This window comes from Nicotiana sylvestris, chromosome 10, assembly GCF_000393655.2.
Source record: "Nicotiana sylvestris chromosome 10, ASM39365v2, whole genome shotgun sequence".
NCBI lineage: Eukaryota > Viridiplantae > Streptophyta > Magnoliopsida > Solanales > Solanaceae > Nicotiana > Nicotiana sylvestris.
In genome coordinates, this window is record NC_091066.1 from 35,597,417 (window position 1) to 35,623,817 (window position 26,401).

At 37.8% G+C, this 26,401-nt stretch overlaps 2 protein-coding genes across 6 annotated transcripts in view; both read left to right on the plus strand.

Moving 5' to 3' along the window:
- Positions 1 to 17,031, plus strand: part of LOC104242840 (uncharacterized protein At4g10930) — a 33,269-nt gene extending 16,238 nt beyond the window's left edge. The window contains exons 8-15 of one of the 3 annotated variants that reach the window (XM_009797945.2): positions 2,927 to 2,992; positions 5,822 to 6,255; positions 6,365 to 6,448; positions 6,597 to 6,672; positions 13,049 to 14,291; positions 14,387 to 14,461; positions 15,259 to 16,317; positions 16,490 to 17,031. In XM_009797945.2, coding sequence (XP_009796247.1) covers positions 2,927 to 2,992; positions 5,822 to 6,255; positions 6,365 to 6,448; positions 6,597 to 6,672; positions 13,049 to 14,291; positions 14,387 to 14,461; positions 15,259 to 16,317; positions 16,490 to 16,705 — 3,253 coding nt within the window. In that variant the 3' untranslated portion in view covers positions 16,706 to 17,031. The remainder of the gene's footprint in view (positions 1 to 2,926; positions 2,993 to 5,821; positions 6,256 to 6,364; positions 6,449 to 6,596; positions 6,673 to 13,048; positions 14,292 to 14,386; positions 14,462 to 15,258; positions 16,318 to 16,489) is intronic. The other 2 variants (XM_009797946.2, XM_009797947.2) reach the window with 2 other exon arrangements.
- A 2,082-nt stretch (positions 17,032 to 19,113) lies between these two features.
- LOC104242842 (calcineurin B-like protein 4) lies at positions 19,114 to 25,376 on the plus strand. Of its 3 annotated transcripts, none has more exons than XR_715086.2 (10): positions 19,157 to 19,418; positions 20,398 to 20,533; positions 20,932 to 21,014; positions 21,986 to 22,045; positions 22,525 to 22,633; positions 22,812 to 22,864; positions 23,633 to 23,713; positions 23,795 to 23,907; positions 24,174 to 24,300; positions 24,727 to 25,376. XR_715086.2 is itself a non-coding variant. In XM_009797949.2 (10 exons), exons 3-10 carry the CDS (start codon positions 20,443 to 20,445, stop codon positions 24,241 to 24,243), a joined length of 660 nt encoding a protein of 219 aa, XP_009796251.1. In that variant the 5' UTR covers positions 19,158 to 19,418; positions 19,972 to 20,189; positions 20,398 to 20,442; the 3' UTR covers positions 24,244 to 24,629. The 3 variants fall into 3 exon arrangements, 2 of the variants coding, with proteins under 2 accessions (XP_009796250.1, XP_009796251.1); XM_009797949.2 differs by lacking the exon at positions 24,727 to 25,376 and adding an exon at positions 19,972 to 20,189 and having other exon boundaries at positions 19,158 to 19,418; positions 24,174 to 24,629; XM_009797948.2 differs by lacking the exon at positions 24,727 to 25,376 and having other exon boundaries at positions 19,114 to 19,418; positions 24,174 to 24,629.
- The last annotated feature ends 1,025 nt before the right edge of the window (positions 25,377 to 26,401 follow it).

Here is a 26,401-nt window from a genome sequence, read left to right on the forward strand (position 1 = left end):
AATGAGGTATGGTCAGGTGAACCCTCTAACTATTCATACTTACGAGTATTTGGGTGTCCAGCTTATTATCACGTTAATGAAGGAAAGCTTGAACCAAGGGCTAAGAAGGCCATATTCGTAGGGTATGTGGATGGAGTAAAAGGGTACAAACTTTGGTGTTTGTCTTTACTCAAATTTATAGTTAGTAGAGATGTCACCTTTGATGAATCCTCTATACTTGATCCCCGTAAAGTTTCCGTGGAGTTTTCAGGAAACAAGAACGACGAGCAGGTGGAGCTTCCGGTGGAGCTTGCCAAGGAAAAGGATCAAGAGACTCAGGTTAAAGATGAGTCAGAAGATGTAGACCTTGAAGAACTTGCTGTCAATGAACCATACACAATTGCAAAGGGGAGGGAGAAGAGGCAGACACGAGAACCGGAACGCCTTATAGATCAAGCAAACTTGATTGCATATGCGTTCGTAGCTGCACAAGAAGAGATTAAGGATCTGGAGCCCTCCTCGTATATTGAAGCAACTTCTTGCAAGGATGCTGTACAATGGCGGTTAGCCATGACTGAAGAGATGGAGTCTCTTCACAAGAATCAGACATGGGTCTTAGTGAAAAGACAAAAGGGGAAGAGGACAGTTGGATGCAAGTGGGTCTACCGAAAGAAAGAGGGAATTCCTGAAGTGGAAGATGCTAGGTTCAAGGCGAGATTGGTTGCAAAAGGATTCAGTCAGAAGGAGGGAATTGACTACAATGAGATTTTCTCTCCAGTCGTGAAGCATAGCTCAATTCGCGTGCTACTAGCATTGGTTGCCCAATTTGACTTGGAGCTTCAACAAGCTTGATGTCAAAACTGCTTTCTTACACGGTGATCTAGAAGAGACAATCTATATGGATCAGCCTGAAGGTTTCCTAGCTGAGGGAAAAGAAGATCACGTATGCCAACTAAAGAAGTCTTTGTATGGTTTGAAGCAATCCCCTAGACAGTGGTACAAGAGGTTTGATGCATTCATGACTACACATGAATTCTCAAGGAGTGCATTTGATAGCTGTGTGTATCACAAGAAGATGTCTGGTAACTCAATGATTTATTTACTGTTGTATGTTGATGATATGCTTATTGCTGCTAACAACATTACAGAGATAAATGCTTTGAAGAAACTGTTGAGTAAGGAATTTGACATGAAGGATTTAGGAGCTGCAAAGAAAATCCTTGGTATGGAGATTTCAAGAGAAGACGGTGTTGTACATCTTTCTCAGAAGAGGTATATTGAAAGGGTTCTCAAGAGATTCAATATGCATACGTGCAAGCCTGTAAGTACACCATTAGCTCCTCATTTTAAACTTTCAGAGTTACAAATGCCTCAGTCCGAGGATGAGGTGGAGCATATGTCAAAGATTCCTTATGCCAGTGCAGTTGGTAGCATTATGTATGCTATGGTATGCACACGTCCAGATATTGCTCAATCTGTAAGTGTGGTAAGTAGATACATGTCCAGCCCAGGAAAGAGGCATTGGGAAGCTGTCAAGTGGATATTGAGATATCTCAAAGGAGCTTCTGGTGTTGGTCTGACCTTTCGAAAAAGTGGTGGAGGTATTTCAATTCTCGGTTATGTAGATTCTGACTATGCAGGAGATCTTGACAGAAGAAGGTCCACAACTGGATACATCTTTACCCTCGTTGGCAGTGCCGTTAGTTGGAAGTCGACTCTGCAGTCGATTGCCGCTTTGTCTACGACAGAAGCAGAATACATGGCAGCAGCGGAGGCGGTGAAGGAAGCTATCTGGTTGAAAGGTTTAGTAGCGGAATTGAGTTTGGTTCAGCTGGAATCAACTCTTAGATGTGATAGTCAGAGTGCTATTCATCTAATGAAAAATCAGAGATTTCATGAGCGCACTAAACACATTGATGTCAGATTTCATTTTATTCGAGATGTTGTTGAAGAGGGAACTATCAAGGTCGTGAAGGTTATCACAGACGATAATGCTGCAGATATGTTGACCAAGATAGTCCCACTCGCTAAGTTTGCACACTGCAAGGACTTGGCGGGGGTGTGCATCAACTGATGCAACTCCGAAGAGAACAGTTGTTAGGTGGAGGTGGTATGTTCAACAATGGTTTGATTCTTCTTGTTTCTTACAACGGGGTTGCCCAGTAAGCTTAGAAGTTTTGGCCAGAGTTGTTCACACGCACGCTCGAAACGCAAACCAAGGTGGAGATTGAAGGCGTTGGTTTATGTTTAGTCAACAATGGCATGCCAATTAGAAGAATTGGTGGAAATAGTTGGTGTGGATGCTAGGAGGAAGCTTCCTCCTTTGATGTCACCCATGACATCAAGAGGAGGTAGTTTGATGTCACCAATGACATCAAGAGGAGGTCTTTAGCTCTATAAATAGATACACTCCTTCATTTGTAGAAACCATCCCAAAAATAATATAACACATTGTAGTGAGTAGAGAGTTAAGAGAGAAATTCTCTTAAGTGTAATTGGGAACTCTCCCCTTCCTTTGTTAATATTAAAAAGGCAACTGTTCTCTGGTGGACGTAGGATATTTTGATCCGAACCACGTTAAATCTTGTGTTCTTTCTTTTACGTTTCCGCTAACAGTTGATATGTTAAGTTACAACTTACAACCCTTAGGTACATGAGGTATCTTATCAGTAGGTCTGATAGCTCAATCAATTAGCATTTTCCTTGATATTTCATGCAAAATCCGAGTTTCTTACCTGATTATGATACACGGATTCTCAGGAAAAAAAGCCTGCTTATGTATCTTCTAAATGATATAATCACTTTCTCCAGCAGTGGGATTCTCTGTTACATTTTCTCCTAATGTAAACTTTCTTAAACTGAGAACGTGTTTCATATCACCGAAGTTCTTAATTTCTCTATTTTTCTCTAGGGTTTCTCCTTTGATTCTTTGCATATATTTGTGTAGGTATCATGCCTTTTGTGTTGGATTTGACACTGAGGACACTTCTGAAAGTTCATGGCTATGCCCAAGGTAAGCATGGATATTTAGTTCCACATTTCCTTTTTATATGTATTTAGTAGCTGGACATGTGTATGTTTCTTTTCTTGATAACCATGGTGTCCGAGCTAGATTACGTGCACCTCAATTAACCACGGCACACCTGAACATGTTTTTTTTTCCTGTGCGTGTCTGACTTGTGTGTTATTGAGACTATGCAAAGATTACTCATGATTTGTACTTAGCTACTGCAATTATGTCTATAATATTCAGAATTTATAATCTTTCCTAGAATCATAATATGTAGTTTATCTAAACTCTAATCTTTGTAATTTACTAAGAATCTCCAGCCATGTTTGAAGGAATAACCAAGTTTTACAATCTTTTCAACATACTCTATTTAATTATCATGTTATCAGATTTAGGGAATCAAACCGACTTTTTGAAATCAACAGTGTAGTTGAAAAGGCTCTTCAGTATTCTTCTAGGCTGACCACATTCATGGAAGAAGCGTAGAGCACCTGCGACCTTTGTCTAGAGTTCCATACTCTTAGCCGCTATCTTCACATACTGATCAACTTTGGTTGATGTGTGAGAAATTTTCCATATCATATTGGACGACTCCTTTGAAGCCGGAAACTCATTTTCATCTGTAACCACCTTCCAATTTACTCTACATGGATAAATTCTTCATGAATCTAACTAATCTAACTTGGACTTCTGAAAGTTGACATTCCGGCTTTCCCTCGTCTGGCCTTGCATCAGCGCACTCACTTGAGGTCGGTGACCTCCTTCTGACTACAGTCCATTGTGTTTGCCGCTCTTGGGCCCTCCTTTTCAGTGATTTTTGCTTTGATTCTTGTCTTCGTTCTTCATTTTGTTGAGAAGTAAAAAGGCAAAAAGTTTTGTCTAAAAGAGGGATGCACGAGGACTCCCCAGGGAGTTTCTTTCTTCATTGACACTATCTCACCAATATGTTAGAGAAAGGTGATTCTGGAAGACTAGTTATCTTTGCATTAACAAATATACCATAGGATGCTTCTTCAGTTTGATATTAAGAATGTATTTTTGCCAGTTTTGTCAAAGGCGCGCTTAAAGCGCGCTGAAGCCCTGAAGCGAGGCACACAACACGTTGTGCGCTTCGCCTCGCTTTGTGTGCGCTTTAGTGTCGTATCAAAGCTCTAAGGCATACTTTTCCTTGCCAATGAGTGTAATCCTGAAAAGGCGAACTTAAACAATTGATATTTTACTTTATCGTGAGTTTTTTTTTCAATTTCTTTGTCCATATATTTGTTATTCATGCTTATAATGATTAGTCTTGGACTACATGCATATTTTTACTTTTTCTCCCGTTGCGCCATTTTTCATTAAAGCCCACGCTTTATTTGCGCTTTGCGCTTAAAGCCCCAACGAACCTTAGAGTTTTTTTGCGCTTTTCGCCTTTGATAAGACTGATTTTTGCATGGTGAACTAGTCAAGCAGGTGATATAGAGTAACCATTAGGGTTTGTTGCTCAAGGAGATTCAAGCTTGATATGACTATGACGGTCATTATATGGTCTAAAACAAACCCATGGAGCATCATTTAGATGTTCAATTCCATGGTCCAACTGTTTGGATGGCTCGAAGTAAAGCTGATCATTCAGTGTTCTTTCATCACAATATCCGACAGTCTATGTGATGAAGTTATCATGATGGCAATGATCATAATGTGACAACTGTTCAGAAACTTTTAAACCAAGTTGCAAAATTAAAATACTTTCTAGGCATTGAAGTAGCATCGTCCAAAACAGGTGATGAACAACAAGAAAAGCATTGTTCAAGACGAACATTGCAATCTTAGAAAGAAACTCACTTTGGACATCTTCGAGGAAACATGCATGTTGTATTGCTAACTCTTGTGGATCCAACTGTCATGTTGTTGCTATGGATCCAACTGTCATGTCGTTGCTGGACAGGGGTGCCACTGGAGGACCGTGGCAAGTACCAGAGACTAGTGATAAGCTAAATTATCTCAAGGACACATTGTCAAATAATTCATTGGCTCATTGCAATGGGTGTGGTTGGTTAGTTTCTCCATGCTTAATATAGTGGTTATTGGATGTATTAATCTGCATTCTCAAGTACATCAAAGAGCTTTAGCATAATGTTTGTTATATGAAAACATGGGTCTTTCTGGGTACTATGATGTGGATTGAGCAAGTTCTCCTTCAGATGGACAATTTACTTTGAAGGAAATATACTCTCTCGGGAGTGAAAAGCATCAATTATGGAAGTAGAACAGTGAGCTACGCCCCTTGTAGCTTGTGAATTTATCTAGTTGAAACAATTTCATCAAGAGTTGATGTGTAATGTAGTTAAACAGATGAAGCTGATATGTAATCAGATCATCTCAATCCGTTTTTCCATGAAAGAACATAAAAGGTGAATTTTCATTATACTAGATAGAAAACTAAAAATGGATGTATTGTCATCGGTTTCGCCAACTCAAATTACCAACTTGCAGAGGTTTGTATTAAACCTTACAGGTTCGCAGATTGAATATATTATAGCAAGTCTAGACATATAACATGTAGGATCCAGCTTGAGGGGGATTATTAAGATTATGCAAAGACAATACTTGATTATTTACTAATAAGGTGCTGTAATCATTACTAGAATATTCAGGATTAGTTAGGATCTGTTGTCTTGCTTAGAATTTAAACATAAAATTTGTAGTTAGCCTAAATTGCCACCTATAAAAATATTTCCTTCTAATGCCTTCTATGTATATATTTTTCTTTGGATGGTGGAGGTTGATATTTTCATCTTGAGCACCTGCAGTGGTTTTAAACATGATTCTTATGATTATCTCACTATGCAGATGTGTCGACAAGATACCCGAAAGTTCAGTATCTAACAAGAAGTTTGGTCCAGAAAGTGCCAGCAATAACTGTTTGATTGAGGCTTCTTTTTCAGGGGAAGTGTCTGTGTCTGTTGCTGATGCTGGTGAGACAGCTGTTGTTGTCTCAATTGTTGAGAGGAACAAACAGGGTGAAGTACCAGACAGAAACCTTTCAAACCTAGATCCTAAAGAGGCTATAAATACTGGCATTTTGATCCCTGATTCTGTTCCTGATACTCCCAATATAGAACTGTCCTTGTCACAAAATGAATGTCCAGATACAGCGCAGCTTTCTGCCACCCCTGTGGATGTGAAGCCTGATGCATCGACACAGTTATTTAGTGACGAACTGATTCAACCAAATCTTGATCTTCATCTTGGATTGTCAGTGAACTCATTTTCAGCATGTAATGGTATGCTTACAATGTTTTGGGAATTTCTTTTGTTCCTTTGAATTGGGAGATCTATCTTAAGTTGGGGCAGATAAAACAGCTCAGTTATTAATGTTCTATGCATCTCCAGTAGACACAACAGATACGAAAGTAGCTGGAGATCAAGTACTTCAAACTGCACGACAGAAGAATGCGTTGGGATGCCCTTGTCCGGGTATGACAGTAGCAGCACGTTTTCCAAATATTTTGTTCTTGAGGACTGTTGCTTTCTGAAAAACTTTAGTTCATCATAAATTTTATTGAGATGTACATATGTGTTTGCATATTTTTCTTCTCTGAAGTGTTTGTTGTTGATGTGTCAGGTGAAAAAGTGATGCCTGACAAGAATGAAGACAAGGTTGTGTCTTCGGGTGCAAAAAGAAAGCGCAGGGAAAACAGGTATGATGGAGAAATTTTATTTTGTGTCTCATACAACTGACACTAGTTGTATGAGGCTCCTTTTTGTCTCACAAATTTGTGGACCCCAATCTTACACTTCTGGGTCCACAAAAATTTGGGTCCACAAAACTGTGAGACAAAAAAGTTGCCTCATACAACTAGTGTCAGTTGTCTAGTTGTATGAGACACAAAATAAAATTTTTCGGTATGATGCATCAAACCTCTTCATTTGATTTATATAGGATTATTTTTCTGATTTTCTTAAGGTTCGAATCCTGATGCTAGGCATCCAGTCTGACAAAGTTGTAACTATATCCTTGTGATGATCTTTTCTTTACATGGGTTCTTTAAGTGGCTTGAGCTCATGTTACCAGTGACTAATTGGCAAAACATGTGGCCACTAGTTGTGCGTCATCTGCGTGACTCCCCTGGACTTGACCCTGGCATACATATTAGTAATTGAGATGTTCCATGTGACTGAACAACTTTTTATCTTTCTTTTTTTTTGAACTATGCAAGACATAGCATCTAAAGATAGACATCGAATTGAAATGCGCCCCCATAATTATAGTGATTGGATATGTTTTAAACATCTAGACATTTCCCGACATTACATGCAGTCTTCTAGTTGCATCTTGATTTTCTTATGCTTCGTGCTGGTTGGACTTCCTTGTTCTCTTTCTAAGTGATAAAGGATCAAGCCTATTAATTAGGCGAAAATGCTCAGACTCTTCAAAGACATAAGCTATACCTGACCTGGACTTCTTTTTGAATTTTCTTGCGCACTGACAAGGTCTTAATTGCCTAATCTGGTATTCCAAATTTATTCACCTAAAATGCTTTTTGAAAGTGATTCAATGTTTCTTTCCAGTTTCCCCGTGCATTCATGTGTATTGGGTTCTCTTAAAGCTTAATCCTATGACATGTTCAGCCCTTGACTGAAGTTATGTTTGTACCAGAAAGAAGGCTCTGGTGGGGTATTACTGTATTATTCCAGCAGTAATAATACTCAATATGTCTCTTCTTAAGGAGTTGTATGTCTCTCCTTGGGAGTTGACTGTAGAGGGGGAGTAGATGGGGTGCTGTAAGGAGCACCTGCTGGGATGACTCAGAAATTAAATATAAAAATATAATCCTAAGAAGGTTGAGTCGTAAGTAGCTATCACCAGTCTATTTGTTGTCGTGGTAAGCACTAGTCTTGTGGAGATATAACAATCATCAAGTGCTATAGAAGATAAGTCCAAATAACTAGTATCTGCTATCATTCTTGTTGACATACAAGTTGTCTAGCACATGTATACACATGTACTACATCATAGCTAGCACATGTATATGAGTTGTATAGTAGGTGTAATACAAGTTGTGTAGCACATGTATACACATGTACTACATCATAGCTAGCACATGTATATGAGTTGTATAGTAGGTGTAATTAGGTGTATGGCAACTAATAGATTAGGTGAATTAGTATTATAAATAGGCCTTGTAATCTTCTCTTCTAGATATGAAATATAGAACTTCTTTGGTTTCTAACATGGTATCAGAGCATTGAAGTTTTTTCATCAGTTTGTTGTTGGAAATTTTTTTTTTCCCATTCGAATTATTTTTGTTCAGAACAGTCTTTCGCTGCTTTGATTCTATTTCACTATTTCCGGCCATTTTTTGCCCCGGCCGCTTCTTTACAGATTTTTCTACTCACTATTCCGACCAAAGTGGTACTGTCAGAATTTCTTTTTTCCTGACAACTTTCATTTTCCAAGATCACTGTTCCGGCACTGTTCACTGTTCACTGCACTGTTTACTGTTCAAATATTACTATTCACTGTTCACTGTACTGTTCAAATATCACTGTTCACTGTTTACTGCACTGTTCAAATTTCACTGCACTGTTCTTGACTATTTGATTCTGCTATTATTCGGGTGCAAGATGACTGAAACGAAACCTACCGTTGATGTCATTCCGGTTATGTCCAAAATTACGGAGAATAAGTTCATGGGTTCCAATTACATGGATTGGAGTAAGACGATCCGTCTCTATTTGCGGAGCATCGACAAAGAGAACCACTTGGTTGATGATCCACCCAAGGATGAGACTAAATCAGTCTGGTTAAAGGAGGATGCAAAATTGTTTCTCCAAATCAAGAATTCGATGCACAGTGAGGTAAATGATCTAGTTTCTCATTGTGATTATGTGAAGGATCTAATGGATTATTTAGATTTTTTGTACTCTGGCAAAGGAAACTTGTCTCGCATGTATGATGTGTGCCAGACATTTTACCATCCATCCATGCAAGATCGCTCTCTCACCACTTACTTCTCAGAGTTTAAGAAGGTGTATGATGAGCTTAATGTTATATTGCCGTTTAGTCCAGATGTGAAGGTACAACAGGCTCAGCGTGAACAACTGGCGGTCATGAGTTTCCTTTCTGGTCTTTCTCCCGAATTTGAAGGGGCCAAATCGCAGATTTTATCTGGGACTGCTATCTCTTCCTTGAAAGAGGCCTTTACAAGAGTGTTGCGTACTGAAAAGTCTCATCCAGGCCCGACAACCACGATCGATAGTGGTGCTCTGCTTAGCCGCGTCCAAAAGAATAGGAGTCATAATAATCGCAATCGGAGTAGCGATAGTCGAGACCTAAAGCAAGGGGAAGTTGAATGTTTTTATTGTCATGAGCTCGGTCATACCATACGTTATTGTGTGAAGCTTCAGAATAAGAACAAAAGATCTCAGTATGCCAACATCGCCACTTCCGAGACTATTTCACCATCTCAGTCATCATCTCCTCCTATCAATACTATCCCCGAGTCAGGTAAAACCACTAAGTGTCTCCTCTCTTCGTCATCCAAATGGGTCATTGATTCTGGTGCCACAGATCATATGACAGGTAACTCTAAACTCTTTTCCACTTTTCAGTCACATACCCAATGTTCCACATTTACTTTAGCCGATGGGTCTACCTCATATGTTTTAGGGTCTGGCACTGTTAACCCAACATCTTCTCTTTCCCTTAGTTCCGTCTTAAATTTGCCTGATTTTCTTTCAATCTAATATCTGTCAGTAAACTTACTCGTACTCTAAATTGTTGTGTCTCATTTTTTCCCAATTATTGTCTTTTTCAGGATCTTACGACGAAGCAGATTATTGGTAAAGGTTCCGAGTCTGGGGGTCTCTATGTTCTTGAATCACAGGTGCCGAAATCCATTTCTTGTTCAACTGTGTTGTCTCCCTTTGATGTACACTGTCGATTGGGTCATCCATCCTTGTCTAGTTTGAAGAAGTTATATCCTCAGTTTCAGAGTATTTCCTCTTTAGATTGTGAGTCATGTCAGTTTGCTAAACACCATCGCCTTCCTAAAGTTTCTAGAGTCAATAAACGGGTCGACTTACCTTTTGAGTTAGTTCACACCGATGTTTGGGGTCCATGTCCTATTATCTCTAAAACTGGTTTTAGATATTTTGTTACCTTTGTGGATGATCATTCTCGTGTTACTTGGTTATATTTAATGAAAAATCGTTCGGAGTTGTTTTCAATTTTTTGTGCTTTTTGTGCTGAAATAAAAACTCATTTTAATGTTTCCGTTCGTAATTTAAGGAGTGACAATGCAAAAGAATATTTTTCGGATTTGTTTAAAGATTATATGGCTACAAATGGTATTCTACATCAATCTTCTTGTGTTGACACCCCTTCTCAAAATGGGGTTGAGGAACGAAAAAATAGACATCTTCTTGAAGTAGGCCGAGCACTCCTCTTTCAAATGAAAGTGCCAAAATGTTTTTGGGCTGATGCCGTCTCTACAACTTGTTTTTTAATAAATTGTATGCCATCTTCTGTACTTCATGGTAATATTCCTTACAACATTCTTTTTTCCTCTAAGCCATTATTTCCCATTGAACCCAAAATATTTGGTTGTACTTGTTTTGTTCGTGATGTTCGTCCACAAGTAACTAAATTAGATCCAAAGGCCCTTAAGTGTGTGTTCTTAGGGTACTCACGTCTTCAGAAAGGTTATCGGTGTTATTCTCCAGATCTCAAAAGGTACTTAGTGTCTGCCGATGTCACATTCCATGAAAATTATCCGTTCTTTTCTTCATATGTTTATAACAGTCCTGAGGAAGAAGATGATACTTTGGTCTACACTGTCACACATCCAGTTAGTTCTCCAACACCTCTTCCTCAGTCACCCGTTTCCCTCGATCGACCATCCGAGCAGCCACCTGTTCTTCGTGTGTATACCAGGCGACAACAAACCTCAGAACCCGATCCTTTACCTACTTCTGCTTCGTCGGTAGATCCAACCTCCTGTGTTTCAGATCCTAGTTTGGATCTTCCTATTGCCATTCACAAAGGTACACGACAATGTACTTATCCTATTTCTTCTTTTGTGTCTTATGACCATTTGTCTACTTCTTCTAGCTCGTTTATTGCATCATTAGATTCTGCTAGGATACCTAAAACTGTTCGTGAAGCATTGTCCCACCCAGGTTGGCATGATGCAATGATAGAAGAGATGATGACTTTAGATGAGAATGGTACTTGGGAGTTGGCCGATCTGCCCACTAACAAAAAGGCTATTGGGTGCAAGTGGGTATTTGCTGTTAAGTTTAACTCCGATGGGACAGTAGCTCGCCTTAAGGCACGCCTTGTTGCAAAAGGGTATGCACAGACCTATGGAGTCGACTATTTGGATACTTTTTCCCCGGTCGCCAAGTTAGCTTCTGTTCGATTATTCATTTCCATGGCAGCTACTTATGATTGGCCTCTGCATCAGCTTGATATAAAGAATGCTTTTCTACATGGAGATCTTCAGGAAGAAGTATATATGGAGCAACCACCTGGGTTTGTTGCTCAGGGGGAGTGTGGAAAGGTATGTCGTCTTCGAAAATCTCTTTATGGGCTGAAACAGAGTCCCCGTGCTTGGTTTGGCAGATTTAGTGAGGCTGTTCTAGAATATGGGATGAAGAAAAGCAATTGCGATCATACGGTGTTTTATAAAAAGTCTGATGATGGTATTCTTTTATTGGTAGTATATGTTGATGACATCGTTATTACTGGAAGTGATATTACAGGAATTTCAACTCTAAAGTCTTTCCTTCACACTCAATTTCAGACGAAAGATTTAGGGCAACTAAAGTATTTTTTGGGAGTTGAAGTTACACGGAGCAAGAAAGGCATCTTCTTGTCCCAAAGGAAATATACTCTTGACTTGTTAGCTGAAACTGGAAAGTTGGGATCTAAACCATGCAGCATGCCAATGGTTCCTAACACACAACTCGTGAAAGAAGACGGTGAGTTATTCGAAGATCCAGAGAAATATAGGAGATTGGTTGGGAAATTGAACTATCTTACAGTAACTCGTCCCGATATCGCATACTCTGTCAGCATTGTGAGTCAGTTTATGTCTTCCCCAACAGTCAGGCATTGGGCGGCTCTGGAGCAGATTCTTTGTTATCTAAAGGGATCTCCAGGACGGGGTCTAGTATATAAGAATAATGAACACACTAACATTGAGTGTTTCACAGATGCAGATTGGGCAGGGTCAAAAGCCGATAGGAGATCCACGACAGGATATTGCGTTTTTGTTGGTGGAAACTTGATTTCGTGGAAGAGTAAGAAACAAAATGTCGTATCTCGATCTAGTGCGGAAGCAGAATACAGAGCTATGGCACAATCTGTGTGTGAGGTTGTATGGGTACATCAACTATTAAGTGAAGTTGGCTTCCAAACTACATTGCCAGCAAAGTTGTGGTGTGATAATCAAGCTGCTCTTCATATCTCCTCTAATCCTGTATTTCACGAAAGGACTAAGCACATTGAAATAGATTGTCACTTTGTTCGTGAAAAGATTCAACAAAAGCTCATCTCTACAGGTCATGTTAGAACTGGAGATCAATTGGGAGACATTTTCACAAAAGCTTTGAATGGAGCTCGAGTTGAATATATCTGTAACAAGTTGGGCATGATCAATATATATGCTCCAACTTGAGGGGGAGTGTTGACATACAAGTTGTCTAGCACATGTATACACATGTACTACATCATAGCTAACACATGTATATGAGTTGTATAGTAGGTGTAATACAAGTTGTGTAGCACATGTATACACATGTACTACATCATAGCTAACACATGTATATGAGTTGTATAGTAGGTGTAATTAGGTGTATGACAACTAATAGATTAGGTGAATTAGTATTATAAATAGGCCTTGTAATCTTCTCTTCTAGATATGAAATATAGAACTTCTTTGGTTTCTAACAATTCTATCTGAAACCTGGCAATGTCAAATGTTCAGCAACTGTGGCATTCTTTATTAGGTTTGCGTTTGTCCTTGCATTTCTTTAGGATTACTTATAGTTACTCTGATTTGATTGCAGAAATGCTGGTGATGGAGGCATTAGAGCCAAGGCTGAGTCTGCCTATTATCCGAAGAGAGTTAAAATCGAGGGAAGCAGTGAGCTAATTAATACAAAGGACCAACCTCCAGGATCTGTTTCAGACAACTCTGATAAATCTCGAGTAACCATCTTGAAGGATGACAAACTGAAATGTAAACTTGAAAATAAAAATCTTGGCACTGACATAATGGATATAGTTCAAGGAACAGGTCGTAAAACTTTGAAGAAACTTGCACATAGCAACCAGGATGGAATGTCCTCTAAACAAAGAGAAAATGCAGCTCGCTTGAGGGTTAAAAAGATCATGCGGAGAACTGGTGATGAGGATTCATCAGTGCTAGTTGAAAAGCTAAGGAAAGAAATTAGAGAAGCTGTTCGTAACAAGTCTTCTGGGGATAAAGGGGAAAACCAGCTTGATCCGAAACTTTTGACTGCTTTTAGAGCTGTTGTGACAGGATCTACAACTGAAACTAAGAAGTTTTCTGTGGATCTGAAGGCAAAGAGGTCACTGCTGCAGAAGGGAAAAATACGTGAAAACCTAACCAAAAAAATTTATGGTATTGGAGGAAGACGACGACGAGCATGGACTCGCGATTGTGAAATAGAATTTTGGAAACACAGATGCTCAAAAATGTCAAAGCCTGAGAAGATTCAGACATTGAAGTCAGTTCTCGACCTCCTGAGAGATGATTCAAAAACTGCAGAGACAAAGCATGTGAATGAAGGGGAGGGAAAGTCTTCCATTCTATCAAGGCTGTATTTAGCAGATAGTTCAGTTTTTCCAAGAAAGGATGATATCAAGCCTGTCTCGTCCCTTGCTATTGTCGCAGCTGATCAGAACAAACAAAATGGATTGACATCGAACACTTCAACGTCTTTTCCTAGTCCATTCAACATAGTTCCACCAGTAAATGTGGCGTCTGTGATGGTGTCTTCTCCCTTGGAAATTAAGGGGGCCAAGATAAGTGTCCTGACCACTAAGGCTGATGCTACCAGAAATGTACTTTCAATCAAAGGCGCTGAAAGGCCATCTGCATCAACATCAAGTGGTTCTAAATTGTGTATCAAGGAGGAAGCAGCTATAAAATGTGATAATACAAAGAGTGATAAGAGGAAGTGGGCCCTAGAGGTTCTTGCTAGAAAAACAGCAACAACAAGCAAGAGTGGCGCCCTGGAAAATGAAGAGGACAGTGCAGTGCTGAAACATAATCATCCTTTGCTAGTATGCTAAATTTTTCTTTTTGCCATTTGTATCATTTGTTTGCTGCCTATTGTTCTGCACCTGGGATCATTTCTTGTTTGTAAACTTTTGAGCAGGCTCAGCTACCTAAAGATATGCGGCCAGCTTTGGCAACCAGTCGTCATAATAAAATCCCCATGTCCGTTAGGATGGTAAGCACTGTCCTAATTTCCAGCCCTTTCCAAGTTTACTTGTTACCTGGGGTGATAATTTTGCTATTCTATAGCCTGTGTTATTGAAAGTGTTAGAATGTTTGGTATTACTGTTAGAATGTTAGAGTAAGAGTGTTGTAAAAGTTCGATATTGTTCCACGAAAAAATGTGCCTAGCATGTATAAATTTGTGAGCCATTCATCATTATCAAGTCTTCAATTGATCTCTTCTATTTTTTTGGTATCATTTTGGTAGAGGCTCTAGTAGCCTCCCCTTATCTACAAGCGTCTTTACATTGTATGCTCAGTCACAATCTTATCTATTTTTTCTTCTTCTTTCCGGTGACTGTTCTAGGGACCACTCTTTCTGATTACTCTCCCTGGATATCAAAATTATCACCACTAATTCCATCATCATCTATTCAATATGTTGATTGGCATCTAACAGCGTGTTAATCCTTCACATGTCATAGTAGGATCAATTGAAAGTCTCGTCCCCTCGGGACAACCGATAAAATTGGAATGATGCAAAAAAGTCTATTCAAAATCCCTAGTTTAGTATGTTTTTATTGGGGTACAGATCCATATAACCTGGAGATGGATGGTACATGTTTCCTCTCTATAATATAACAGAGAGGAAAGATAGGGGATTTTTTTCTTGTAAAATGTTGTTTGTCTTTAGTCGGTACATAGCTTCCACTTCAGGGGATTTGCTCTGTTCTCCTATAACCACAGACTGAGCAAATCACTTATCTTGGTTATATATAATTTATCAACTTTCCTCTGGTTTTCACACAGGCTCAACTTCACCGTCTCACTGAGCACTTCTTAAGGAAAGCAAATCTGTCAGTTATGCGCAGAACAGCAGAAACAGAACTGGCTATTGCAGACGCTGTTAATATTGAAAAGGAGGTTGCTGATAGGTCTAATAGTAAACTAGTATATATAAACCTCTGCTCACAAGAGCTGCTGCGTAGATCAGATAATGCCAGTAATGTTGGTGTGGCAGAGTCAAATCCCTGCCAAACTTCAGAAGTTCTAACTAACTCATCCGAAGAATTAAGCGAGGTCCATTCTTCTGATCCAGCAGTCAATGAAGCGCTAAGAAATGCAGGACTTTTGTCTGATTCACCTCCAAATAGTCCAAATTGCCCACTGGAGGAAGACAAAGAGGAAATTTGCGTATCAAAAGAAGTTGAAGATCACGGGCCCGAGAATGTGTTTGAAGTAGATGCTCCTCCAGAACTTGATATATATGGGGATTTTGAATATAATTTGGAGGATGATGACTTTTCTGGTGCTGGCACTTCAATGATCTCTGCGCTGCAGCCAGGAGAATCTAAAATGAAAGTTGTCTTCTCCACAATCAACACTGTGGGATATGATGGCTCTATGGAACTTGAAAATCATGAAAAACAGGACGTTCTTGAAGGTCCTGTAGGCTCATCTTCGTTGATTGGGTGCGAAACTAGTGGTAGAGTTGGAAGCTCAACTGCAGCTGGCAAGACTGAAAATTGCCTTAGTCATAGTTCCCCTGTCGATGAAGAGCTCTCCGGTGTAGACTCTGAAGAGTTGTACGGACCAGATAAAGAGCCGCTGATTGAGAAGTACCCTGAGATGGCATCACTCAAGCTTAATGAACTGGCTATGAACAATGAAGTTCAACAAAGCAATGGAGTTGATGAATCCAAACAGGTTTTAAAGTCCTCGGAGCAGGCAAATGACAGCAGCTCTACTGCTTCCAAATGCCCAAACTCACCTAGCCAGTTAGCAAGAAATGAAAATCTCCAAATTAACAAGATATCAAAATCCCGTGCTGAAAAGGAATCAGGCAGCAATAACTCTGTAGCAACGAAGGTACTGAATGAACACTTGCTTTCATGTTTATCAGGGTTCCCTATCTGACCAACAATTAAGAGGAATATTCCAAGTGGAGTTGAAAGTCTAAATACTAAAGATTCATGTAGCATGTTTGAAGATTTCTCCTGGACTCTTATCTTTCGGGTACTAACTAATTATCCTCTAGCAGGTTGAAGCATATGTGAAGGAGCACATCAGGCCACTTTGCAAGAGCGGAGTGATCTCTGTTGAACAATACAGATGGGCTGTTGGCAAAACTACTGAGAAAGTCATGAAGTATCACCCAAAGGACAAAAATGCTAATTTTCTCATCAAGGAAGGCGAGAAAATTAAGAAACTTGCAGAGCAGTACGTCGAGGCAGCTCAACATGTAACAAAAGACTAATAAGTAGCTGCCTAGTGATAGCTACGCGATGTACAGCTTTTGAATCCTGCCTTTTCTTTTCTGTTCTTTCCATATTGCTTCAGTTTTTGTATTCATGCCGAAGCTTTAAATAGTTACACTCTGGGACTAGGGTGATGTGAATGTAATTTTGTCATCATTTGGAGGGAACATACATTGTATTTATGATTTAGTTGTATAAAGATAAGAAACCATAGAGATGCCTAAGGGGCAGTGGAAGCTTCACTGCATTTTTGTGTAACCTACGCAGTCCTTAATTTAATACAAATGTGCTTTTCTCCTTTAATCAAGGGGAATAAATTTTATCACTTTGCAATGATAATGCTAGTGAGATTCAAACTGAGGAGCGTTGTTTTAGGTCTAAGGTTCAAATTTTAGCTGTGACATTTTAAAGTTCTCTTGTATAGATTCTTGGCTCCGCCACTTCCCGAAAGTTGGGAATGATACGTTTAGATCTATGACCTTTCTAATGCAAAAATTTAAATTCTGAAAAATAAGATGGGTCTTATTTATTTGTCTGCAAACACGTCTTTCACATGCAGCTTGATTCTCTTATTGTGTAAATGCCTAATGTGACAATGTGGCATATTTCAGGACCCAAGCATCTTCTATACTTATTATAACTGTTTGTGAACTGCTTTATCTAAAAGTTTAAACTATTAGAAAGTGATCATTAGCATTATTTATCTTTTTTTATGCAGAATGACATGATGTGCATATACAGGATTAGAGCAGGAGCTAGAGTTTGGAATAAATTGTTGTTGGGGCTCCATTGTAATGCTCTCGTTTGATTCTATTTTTAACGTGCGAGTTGCCTAGCACGTTGGGGGCAACTACTGTGCTAGAAATTAGTAGCTATAAGGGAGATAAGTTACATATATTGATGTGGAATGTTAGCTTCGTTGGCTACCTGAACTTTAATCTTGTCGGCAAGAGTTTGATTCTCTACTTTGCAATTCCCTTCCTGTTTCCTTTTCCCCTCCCCCTAGGTACACTAATTTTTTTTTTTTTTAATAAAAAAGTTATGTATATACACAATGTAAACTCTATGATTTATGTAAATGACTTAATGACAGGCACCCCACCTGCCCAGGTGAGGGTGTCAGTCCCACTATACCTAATTTCTTTGTTTCCGCCATATATTTAACTAAAGCAAGTTTCTAACAAAATAAACCAACATCTAACTGCTCTACAGATAAAATAGTATCAGTTTTCCAAGTGATAAAATAGTCGTAGAGTAACGACAAATATGGAAACACACTATAGTCGCCCCTCAAATAAGAGCCGACAAATGTGTACTTTTGTCTATTAATGTCCAATATACATATATATATATATATATATATATATATATATTGTATACATAATTAGTGTATTATTTTTATTTATTTAACTAACGGCTGTAATTATCTGAGTGTTTTAAGTTAGATATAACAATATGTATCTTTCCAAATTATCTATTAGTCATCAGAAATCTACTAGTCAAAGAGAAAAGAGAGGTTGATTTTTCACATAAAGGGAATATGAATTTCACCAGTTGCAAACATGTATTGAATATGCTATGAGTTTCTTCCTTAAATGGGTCATATACGTTACAAATCTAGATTAGTAGGACAGTGGATTTCGGATGTTATACAGTTAAAAAAAAAAGAGACAATAGTTAAAGTAGTTAAAAAGCTTTTTACTTTTACCATTAGAATTGGAAGTCTTCTCGGTTCGATCTCGACCTTCATCTACATATGTGTCCAGTTTACAGAAAGAAAATAATAGGAAGGAGGAATCGAACAGATGCCAAATGAATATTCACTTTGAAATTCGGTTTGCTTTGTCAAACATTTTAATTTGACAATAGAATAAGCAAGATTTTTCTAGCATTACTTATATGCTACTCCTTTAATAGGTCTGTCCGTGGTTTTTGGGGATGGATTCAAGATTTAATTTATATTGGTTTAACTTTTAAAATTCTTAACATTAAACTTATTATGTTTTTAAAGTTGCGAATTCATATTTACTATTTATTACAATTTTAATGGATTTTTAACATATATATATATAAAATTTTTGGTTCAGATCAACCCGGTACCTCAAAACCGAGGTACCATCAAATAGGTTGAGATTTCCGTGAAAAATCAAATATCATTAAATAAATTAAGACAGAGAGAGTAATACTTACCTAAATACATATAATATTGCTCGTGATATACTCAGGGGCAAAGCTAAAGACCAAAATAGGGGTTCGATCACCAGTAGCTTAGGTCCAAAGTATCTGTATTTGACATAAGAAATTCTAGCTCCGCCTCTAATTATATACTACTAAAGTGAACTAAACCTTTGTGGAGACAAAAAGTGCAATGAGTATAATAGCAAAAGATAAATATTTAATTCAATCTAAAATTAAATTCTGGATGTCAACTATCTAAGCTGGAAATTGCAGGGTGACAATGTCAACTATCTACTTTGCATATGCAGACAACTGAGGCTAAAATACCTACCTTAAAATATATAAAATACTAATCATTATTGTACTAAACCTATGTTGAATCAAATAATGAATTAGATTATTGCTACGAGTTTTTGGCGTATTACGAAATCAAAGAAACAAAAATGAGTACATATCATAAAGAAAGAAATTTGGACAAGATCTTACAGGATTTAATTGACTCTGCTACACAACAACTGACTCCATAGCACAGAGGTAAGTTCTCTCTCTCTCTCTCTCTCTCTCTCTCAATGTTCTAGATTAATTATGCGCTTCACAAGATTTTTGGGATTTACTGTATTTTTGCTACCTTTTTACGTTGACATATGCTTTAATTAAAATTAGTTTTGACATTTTCTGATTAATGTTCAGTAGCAGCAATCTGGGTAACAAGCACTATTGAAACAGTTAGAATTATTGAAAAATCTGTTAGTTGCTTTTAAGAACAGTATGCTATTGCTTATTTGGGATAGTACTGTCTGATGCTGCAATGAAAAACCTGCCACCAAAGGCGGATGTAAATTTTTTATAATATGGGTGCACCACTAAAGAAAGGATAAAAAAAAGTATTAAGTGACAATTGATCCTTGCTCCTCTAGGTAAGTAACTCAACATTCAACTAGGTGCACCATTTAGCCTTTTTGAAGTATGAGTGCCAACTAATAATATTAGATCAATTTAAAAAAATATGTACATAAAATACATAATTTGGCGTAGAGACCATGATTTTACGTGACTCATATGTCTATAAATCTGCTCCTACCTACAGGCTGCAACCAAGGGTAATGGTGGGATGAATGAGATCTTTCCACTCTTTATTCGAGTCAGGTTTGAGCTTTGGGATCTGAAAAACCCTTGGTAGGAGCGCTTTGCCTTTTAATGACCTATACGGTGCAAATCTGAATTAGTCGAACCTGAATACCGTATGATATAGAAAAAGGACACTAAAAAGCTAGTGTTGACTATGATTCCCTGAAAAGCAAATAGGTAAGTTTTTTGTCAACAAAAGCAAAGTGGTTAATTCGAACTATGTATAATCTGGCTATGCCTGAAACTGCACCTAGTATTCAAAAGGAGATAAAACTTGCACACAATATCATCAGTGCCCTTTTCTTGGACTGGTGTTCTGATTATTTTATCTAATACTCTATGTTGTAGAATGCATTGCTATGATTTTTATGTTGGATTGTGGCAGGTGAATATATATATATTTCAGGATCTTTAAGTCCTCTGGGGGATAATGTATGCTTTAAAGAGCTGGTTTTGTTCAATGAAATTTAGACGTCCACCTGGTTTCGAGGACCATGACTTATTAGCTTCTGAGACTTCCTGTGAGTTAAACAATGTCTCTTCGCTCCTACTATTTAGGCAACAGGGTTTTTGAGGCTCTTATTTAATTTCTTGTTTCTTTCTTTGCCTTGAGCTTGTTTTTGTAAAGTGTAGTATTTTCTAAAATTTATAACAAATTGGATAGTTTTAGACATTCAATCAGAAGAAGTTTGTAATCACTATCATTACTGTGTCTTGTGATTTTATTTTATGTTTGCTTAGCCTTCAGCAAATTGAAATCTTTCCTCTAAATAATTGGTACTATATATTTCCTAGCCATGGAAGCTATTGCTGTTTTCTTGATTACTTCTAGCAGAGTAGCGTGTCCAATGGAAATTTGTTATGATGTTAAGTATCTACTCAATCCATAATCTTAGAGTGTTCCATTCATTTGTTGCAGTTTCTGTTAATGAAGTGGATGCGTTGAAAATTCTGTACGAGAAACTGAGCAGCTCCATAATTGATGATGGTCTTATTCATAAGGTAATTTCATCATGCAAAGTTCAATCATTAGGCTTTTATGTAATTTGAGATGTTAAGGGCAGAGCTGTTGGAAACGCGCCATGATTCCTCTACTAGTCTCAAGAACAGTAGGACTTTCTCCATTGGAATCAGTCTTTGTATATTGACCACAACACGTTAAACCAAGTTTCCAAGATGCATCTGTTTTCATTTATGAGTTTCTTCATTTTTTGTTACAAATATAACAGTGAAAGAAAGAAATCGTGAATTACTTCGCAGTTAGAACAGTGCACCGATACAAAGAAACGCTGAAACTTGGTGATCATTGATTCTATGGGTATGAAGTTTAGAAGACCAACAACAACAACAACAACAACAACAACCCAGTATAATCCCACAAGTGGGGTCTGGGGAGGGTAATATGTACGCAAACCTTACCCCCACCCCGAAGGGTAGAGAGGCTGTTTCCAGGAGACCCTCGGCTCAAAAAAGCAACAGGAGACGATATATTAGTACCATAAAAATGCATAATAAAATAACAACAATATAGGAGATATGAAATACAAAATACGAAATACGAAATAGATGGCTGGTATAGTAAAAACTAGCAGGTAAAGCCCTGCATCAATAGACGAGCAATGACATTCTTAGTCTAACTCCTAACTGGCTAGTCTCACTCTATTGTGTTGTAGAAATATTCCAAAAGTTTACGATCTATAGAAGACCAGTTTAGGATTTATTTTCCAAAAGTTCTTTGTTTCCCTTCCTACTTCTTCTTCATGACAAAAAGATCCTTTAATGCCTGGTGTAGGCAATGTCATAACCACTTTGAAAGCACATTATCTTTGGCAAACATTGTGCTAAAATTTAAACTTCCATTCGTTTTTCAAAGATCTAGTTTAATGAAGCAAGTGATGCATTTTACATGTCTTCCAATGATTTTCAAACATCGTGTTATGAGATTGTGATTTATGTCTATATCTTCAATGCAGGAAGAGTTTCTCCTTGCTCTTTTCAACTGCAGCCCTAAGCAGAATCTTTTTGCTCAGCGAGTACGTCTTTCACCCTTTTTGACGGAATTCATTAGACATTTCTTCGCCAGTTATTAATGTGATTCGACTCTTTGGAAAAACATTTATGTTATAAATGACTTGCAAACAGGGGCGTAGCTAGGTGGGCAAAAGGGGGGCCGAACCCCCTTCGCCAAAAATTACACTGTGTATATAAGGTTAATATTTTTTTCACGTATATATATTAGATGTTGAATCTCATTAGCTTCTTCGCGCATTTACTTTTTTATTTTTTGAATCTCCTTGGTGAAAATCCTGCTTCCGCCACTAGTTGCAAATATAATGATGGATAATTTTGATGGTCATAAGTCATAACTGCATCAACTGTTCCGGTAACTGCTATATCAATAGGCCATTCTTGAAACTGTTAAAAGTTCTCTATTTCATGTTGTATGATTGTCCAGCATCTTGATCTTTATTCTCCAAACAAGATCCTATTCCTTCTTGTCACTCTATTGCAGCTGTTTGATTTGTTTGATCTTAAGCGTAATGGGGTTATTGAATTTGGAGAATTTGTTCGGTCGTTAAGCATATTCCACCCAAGGGCTCCTCAAGCAGACAAAATTGAATGTAAGAGATATGTTTGAAATTTCTCTTATAAAAATATGTCTGGAATTTCATTTCTTCTCTTTGTCTTGTTTTTTTATATTCTTTTTAGTGAGGCATACTTTCTTATACTTATACAGCAACATGTCAAACATGTTTTCTCCTATAGCTGACACTAACTTCACGAATAATTTTGTTCCAGTTGCATTTAAGTTGTATGACCTGAACCACACTGGATACATAGAACGTGAAGAGGTGAGTAACTTTAACGAAACATACTTGTTGAGTTGTCTCAATTATCATACCACTCTCTCAATATTATCATTTACAATGCATGCAGCATTTAAATTTGAATTTGGAATAACCCCAAATAATCATCTGATATTAGTCAACATTTGAACTAGGCTAAAAGAAACATAATGCTAACTAAACATACTGCTAACGAAATGTTCACCGTATAGGCTAAAAGAATTTGAACTAGTTAAAGCTACTGCTGCTTGATCTTACCGGAAACATAACTTGAGTGTTCAACAGAGAACACTACTTATTTATGATCCCTATCAGGATACAGGCATCAGGCATTTTAAATGGTCATAACCATGATTTTCTTGCTTAATCTTCATTAAATGTTTCAGAATAAGACAACAGAAGTTGAAAAAATATGATAAAAGGAGTTCAAGGATGAAAAGTTTTCTTTTTTGGGAGGATGATCATATCCTGATGTTTTCACATATGATATGAATGACAGCCTTTCTTGAAATAGGAAGTAGGAAAGACTCAAACTACTTGACAGCTATGTTGCTCGGACTCTCCGAAAATGTCGCTGGGCGCGTGTCAGAATTTTTGGAGGATCCGACACGAGTGCGGCTGTACTTTGGAAAGTCCGCACAAAATAGCTTGACAGTACACACTTCACCACATAAATGGTTAAATACATTATTGTTTACACAGTCGGTGTATCTCAAATTCAAGATGCTCAATCTCTCTTTTGACTAGTTTGTTCTACTGTGGAAACTTGTGTAGCTGAAGGAAATGGTATTTGCTATTCTGAAAGAATCAGAATTGACACTTCCAGATGATGCTATCGAAGCAATCATTGATAAGGTGGAGAAGAGTCACTTTATTCCCATGTTAGTCATCCTATAATACATCCTTTTGATGTCTGATCCGTGTGATAATAAACAGACATTTCTAGAGGCAGACACGAATCGAGATGGAAGGATTGATCCAGAAGAATGGAAGGAATTGGTCATAAGATATCCTTCTCTCATTAAGAACATGACTCTACCATGCTTAAAGTGAGTTGAAAATTCTAAATCTGCACTATGGGACATTTTAACTAGAAAGGAAACTTTGGCGTATCTGGTAAAGTTGCTGCCATGTGACCAGGACGTCACGGGTTCGAGCCGTGGAAACAAACTCTTGCAGAAATGCAGGGTTAGGCTGCGTACAATAGACCCTTGTGGTCCGGACCTTCCCCAGACCCCGCGCATAGCGGGAGCTTAGTGCACCGAGCTGCCCTTTTATTAGCCTTAGAAGATGAACTTGGGTTTTTACATTCCAGGGAAATTACTCAAATGTTTCCAAGCTTTGTGATGACAACAGAAGCTCGAGATTCAGAACTAGTGTCCTGAAAACTGACCCGTGGCAACTGCCAAATTCTATCCTGCTACTGCTGTACTGATCAACAAGTAAAGTACCGGTTCAATTTTCCCTTTTTCTTCATTTCTGGTCAGATAGTTATCTGTTCTTAGGCAACCATAAACTGCATATGAAATGTGTTTGCTATATATGAAAGATTGGTACGGACTATAGCCTAACTACGGATTTTGGTAATTTTTCCATCTCTACAACAATAACATACCCAGTATAATCCCACATAGTAGGGTCTGAGTAGGGTAGTATGTATGCAGACCTTACTCCTACCTTCTGAAAATAGAGAGGCTGTTTCCAATAGATGTTTGTAAAATGTAATTGGCAATATTCATATGTATGGATCTTTGTTCGTAATTCCACTATATACTGAAATAAGAATTCAGTTTCTTTAAAAGCAAAAAAAAATGAGTCGTCAGTTTAGAGGATTTGTGATTAATTTATCCTATCATTTTCATGTGTAGATGTGGACTACAAAAGAACATTTATTCTTTCAAGCATACATCATTTGAAGCTGGCTTTGTGAAGCTTCTGAATGTTGAAGATAAAAGTTGAGTTTACTTATTTGTACAATTTATTTCCTTAATTAGGAAAGTAGTGCTTTAAACTAAACGGGATTTTTGAGTCCTAAAAGAAAGAAAAAAAACACAAGTTTTATTTAAGGAAAATTTACGTGACACATCAAACATATACATTGTATTTGCCATTTGTAGTTACACTTTCAAACAAAATTACCATTCGTAGACAAAATTCAAATATAGTACTGAAACAAGAGATCAATTGTTTTGAACTGAAATCAGTGTTTTAAAAGGCGTTTTCGAGGCAAGCCCCGAGGCGAGGCGCACCAAAAAAGCCCCGAGGTGATGGTGTGAGGCGAAAGTCCCAAGAGGCGTACACCCAGCAATTCGGGGCGTATGCCCGGGCGTTGGAGGCTTATGCTCGGGCATTTGAGGCGCATTTTTGTAGTGAAGCATAAGTCCCAGAGACTCTTTCAAGTTAAAACAAAATTTGTGGAATAAGTCCTTCATATAATACCCAAATTCTCAAAAGTCAGCTTGTAATTATTCAAAAGTTTTAATAAGGAACTGAAATGTATCAAATTTAAAAGCAAAGACCTTTTTATTGATTAAAGCCCTAATTTATGATCTTTCCCAATTCTTTATCTTGTTTGCTAGTTTGTTAACATCTCCGAAAACAACGAATATTCTCCTTACGCCCACGTCTTTTAAAACACTGAGTGAAACAAGAGAGCTTACTCAGTTGGTTAGAGCACCTACTTGGTAAGTAGAGGTCTTGCGTTTGACTCTCAATAAGAATATTTTATTTTTCTGTACTTCTGTATTTCCCCTTGGTTGTATTCGTTGCGCGAACGAATATAGTCGATACATGTTGTATCCTTTATATATACCCTTGTACTTCGCCTTTGTTGTATTCGTTGCGCGAACGAATATGGTCAATACATATTGTATTCATCCAGTAAACGAATACAGTTGATACATGTTGTATTCCTTGCGCGAACGAATACATGTGACATAGATTGTATTCATTTCGCGTTTGAATATAAGTGATACAAACTGGTAATATTTGAACAATAACTATAAATGATAATTAGGCAAACTAGAGTTACGTATGATAATTAGGTTCTAAATTGTAGTGCTTTATAAAAATTTCTCTTTATTTAATATGTAGAAGGGATACATTTTTAGTAGGAATTTTTACCTCCTATAGCAAAGGTTAACACCTTATTTATTTCAAATAAATACCATTTAAAAAAATTATATTCTATAGATACCTTTTACTGTTTATAGCAAAATATTTAATTTTGGTACCTCCTACCCCTAAGCCACTAAATACGCTATTCAGTTACACTATTTCTTTCTCTCTCTAATTTGATACATGTCATTCTCTCTTCCAAATAATACCGGATTCATTGACCGACCACCACTTCTCTTGGCTGGGATTTGGGAACCTCCTCCTCTCCGGCGAAATCCAGTTGTACGACTCTCTCTCTCTCTGTCTCCTTTCATCTCCTAGATTTTCCGTCAGATTTGAACTTGGTTTTCTCAATTCCCAAACTCAAAAATGGGGGAAAACGATTTCTTAATCCCAAAGGCAATTGCGAATCGAATCAAAGCTAAG

What these genes read in the sequence shown, in the direction of transcription:
- LOC104242842 (XM_009797948.2), top strand. Translation starts at nt 20,443, where the DNA reads ATGTATGCTTTAAAGAGCTGGTTTTGTTCAATGAAATTTAGACGTCCA. An exon ending in AGAATCTTTTTGCTCAGCGA is followed by an intron (nt 22,046 to 22,524) that starts GTACGTCTTTCA and finishes ACTCTATTGCAG; the next exon opens with CTGTTTGATTTGTTTGATCT. An exon ending in TCAAGCAGACAAAATTGAAT is followed by an intron (nt 22,634 to 22,811) that starts GTAAGAGATATG and finishes ATTTTGTTCCAG; the next exon opens with TTGCATTTAAGTTGTATGAC.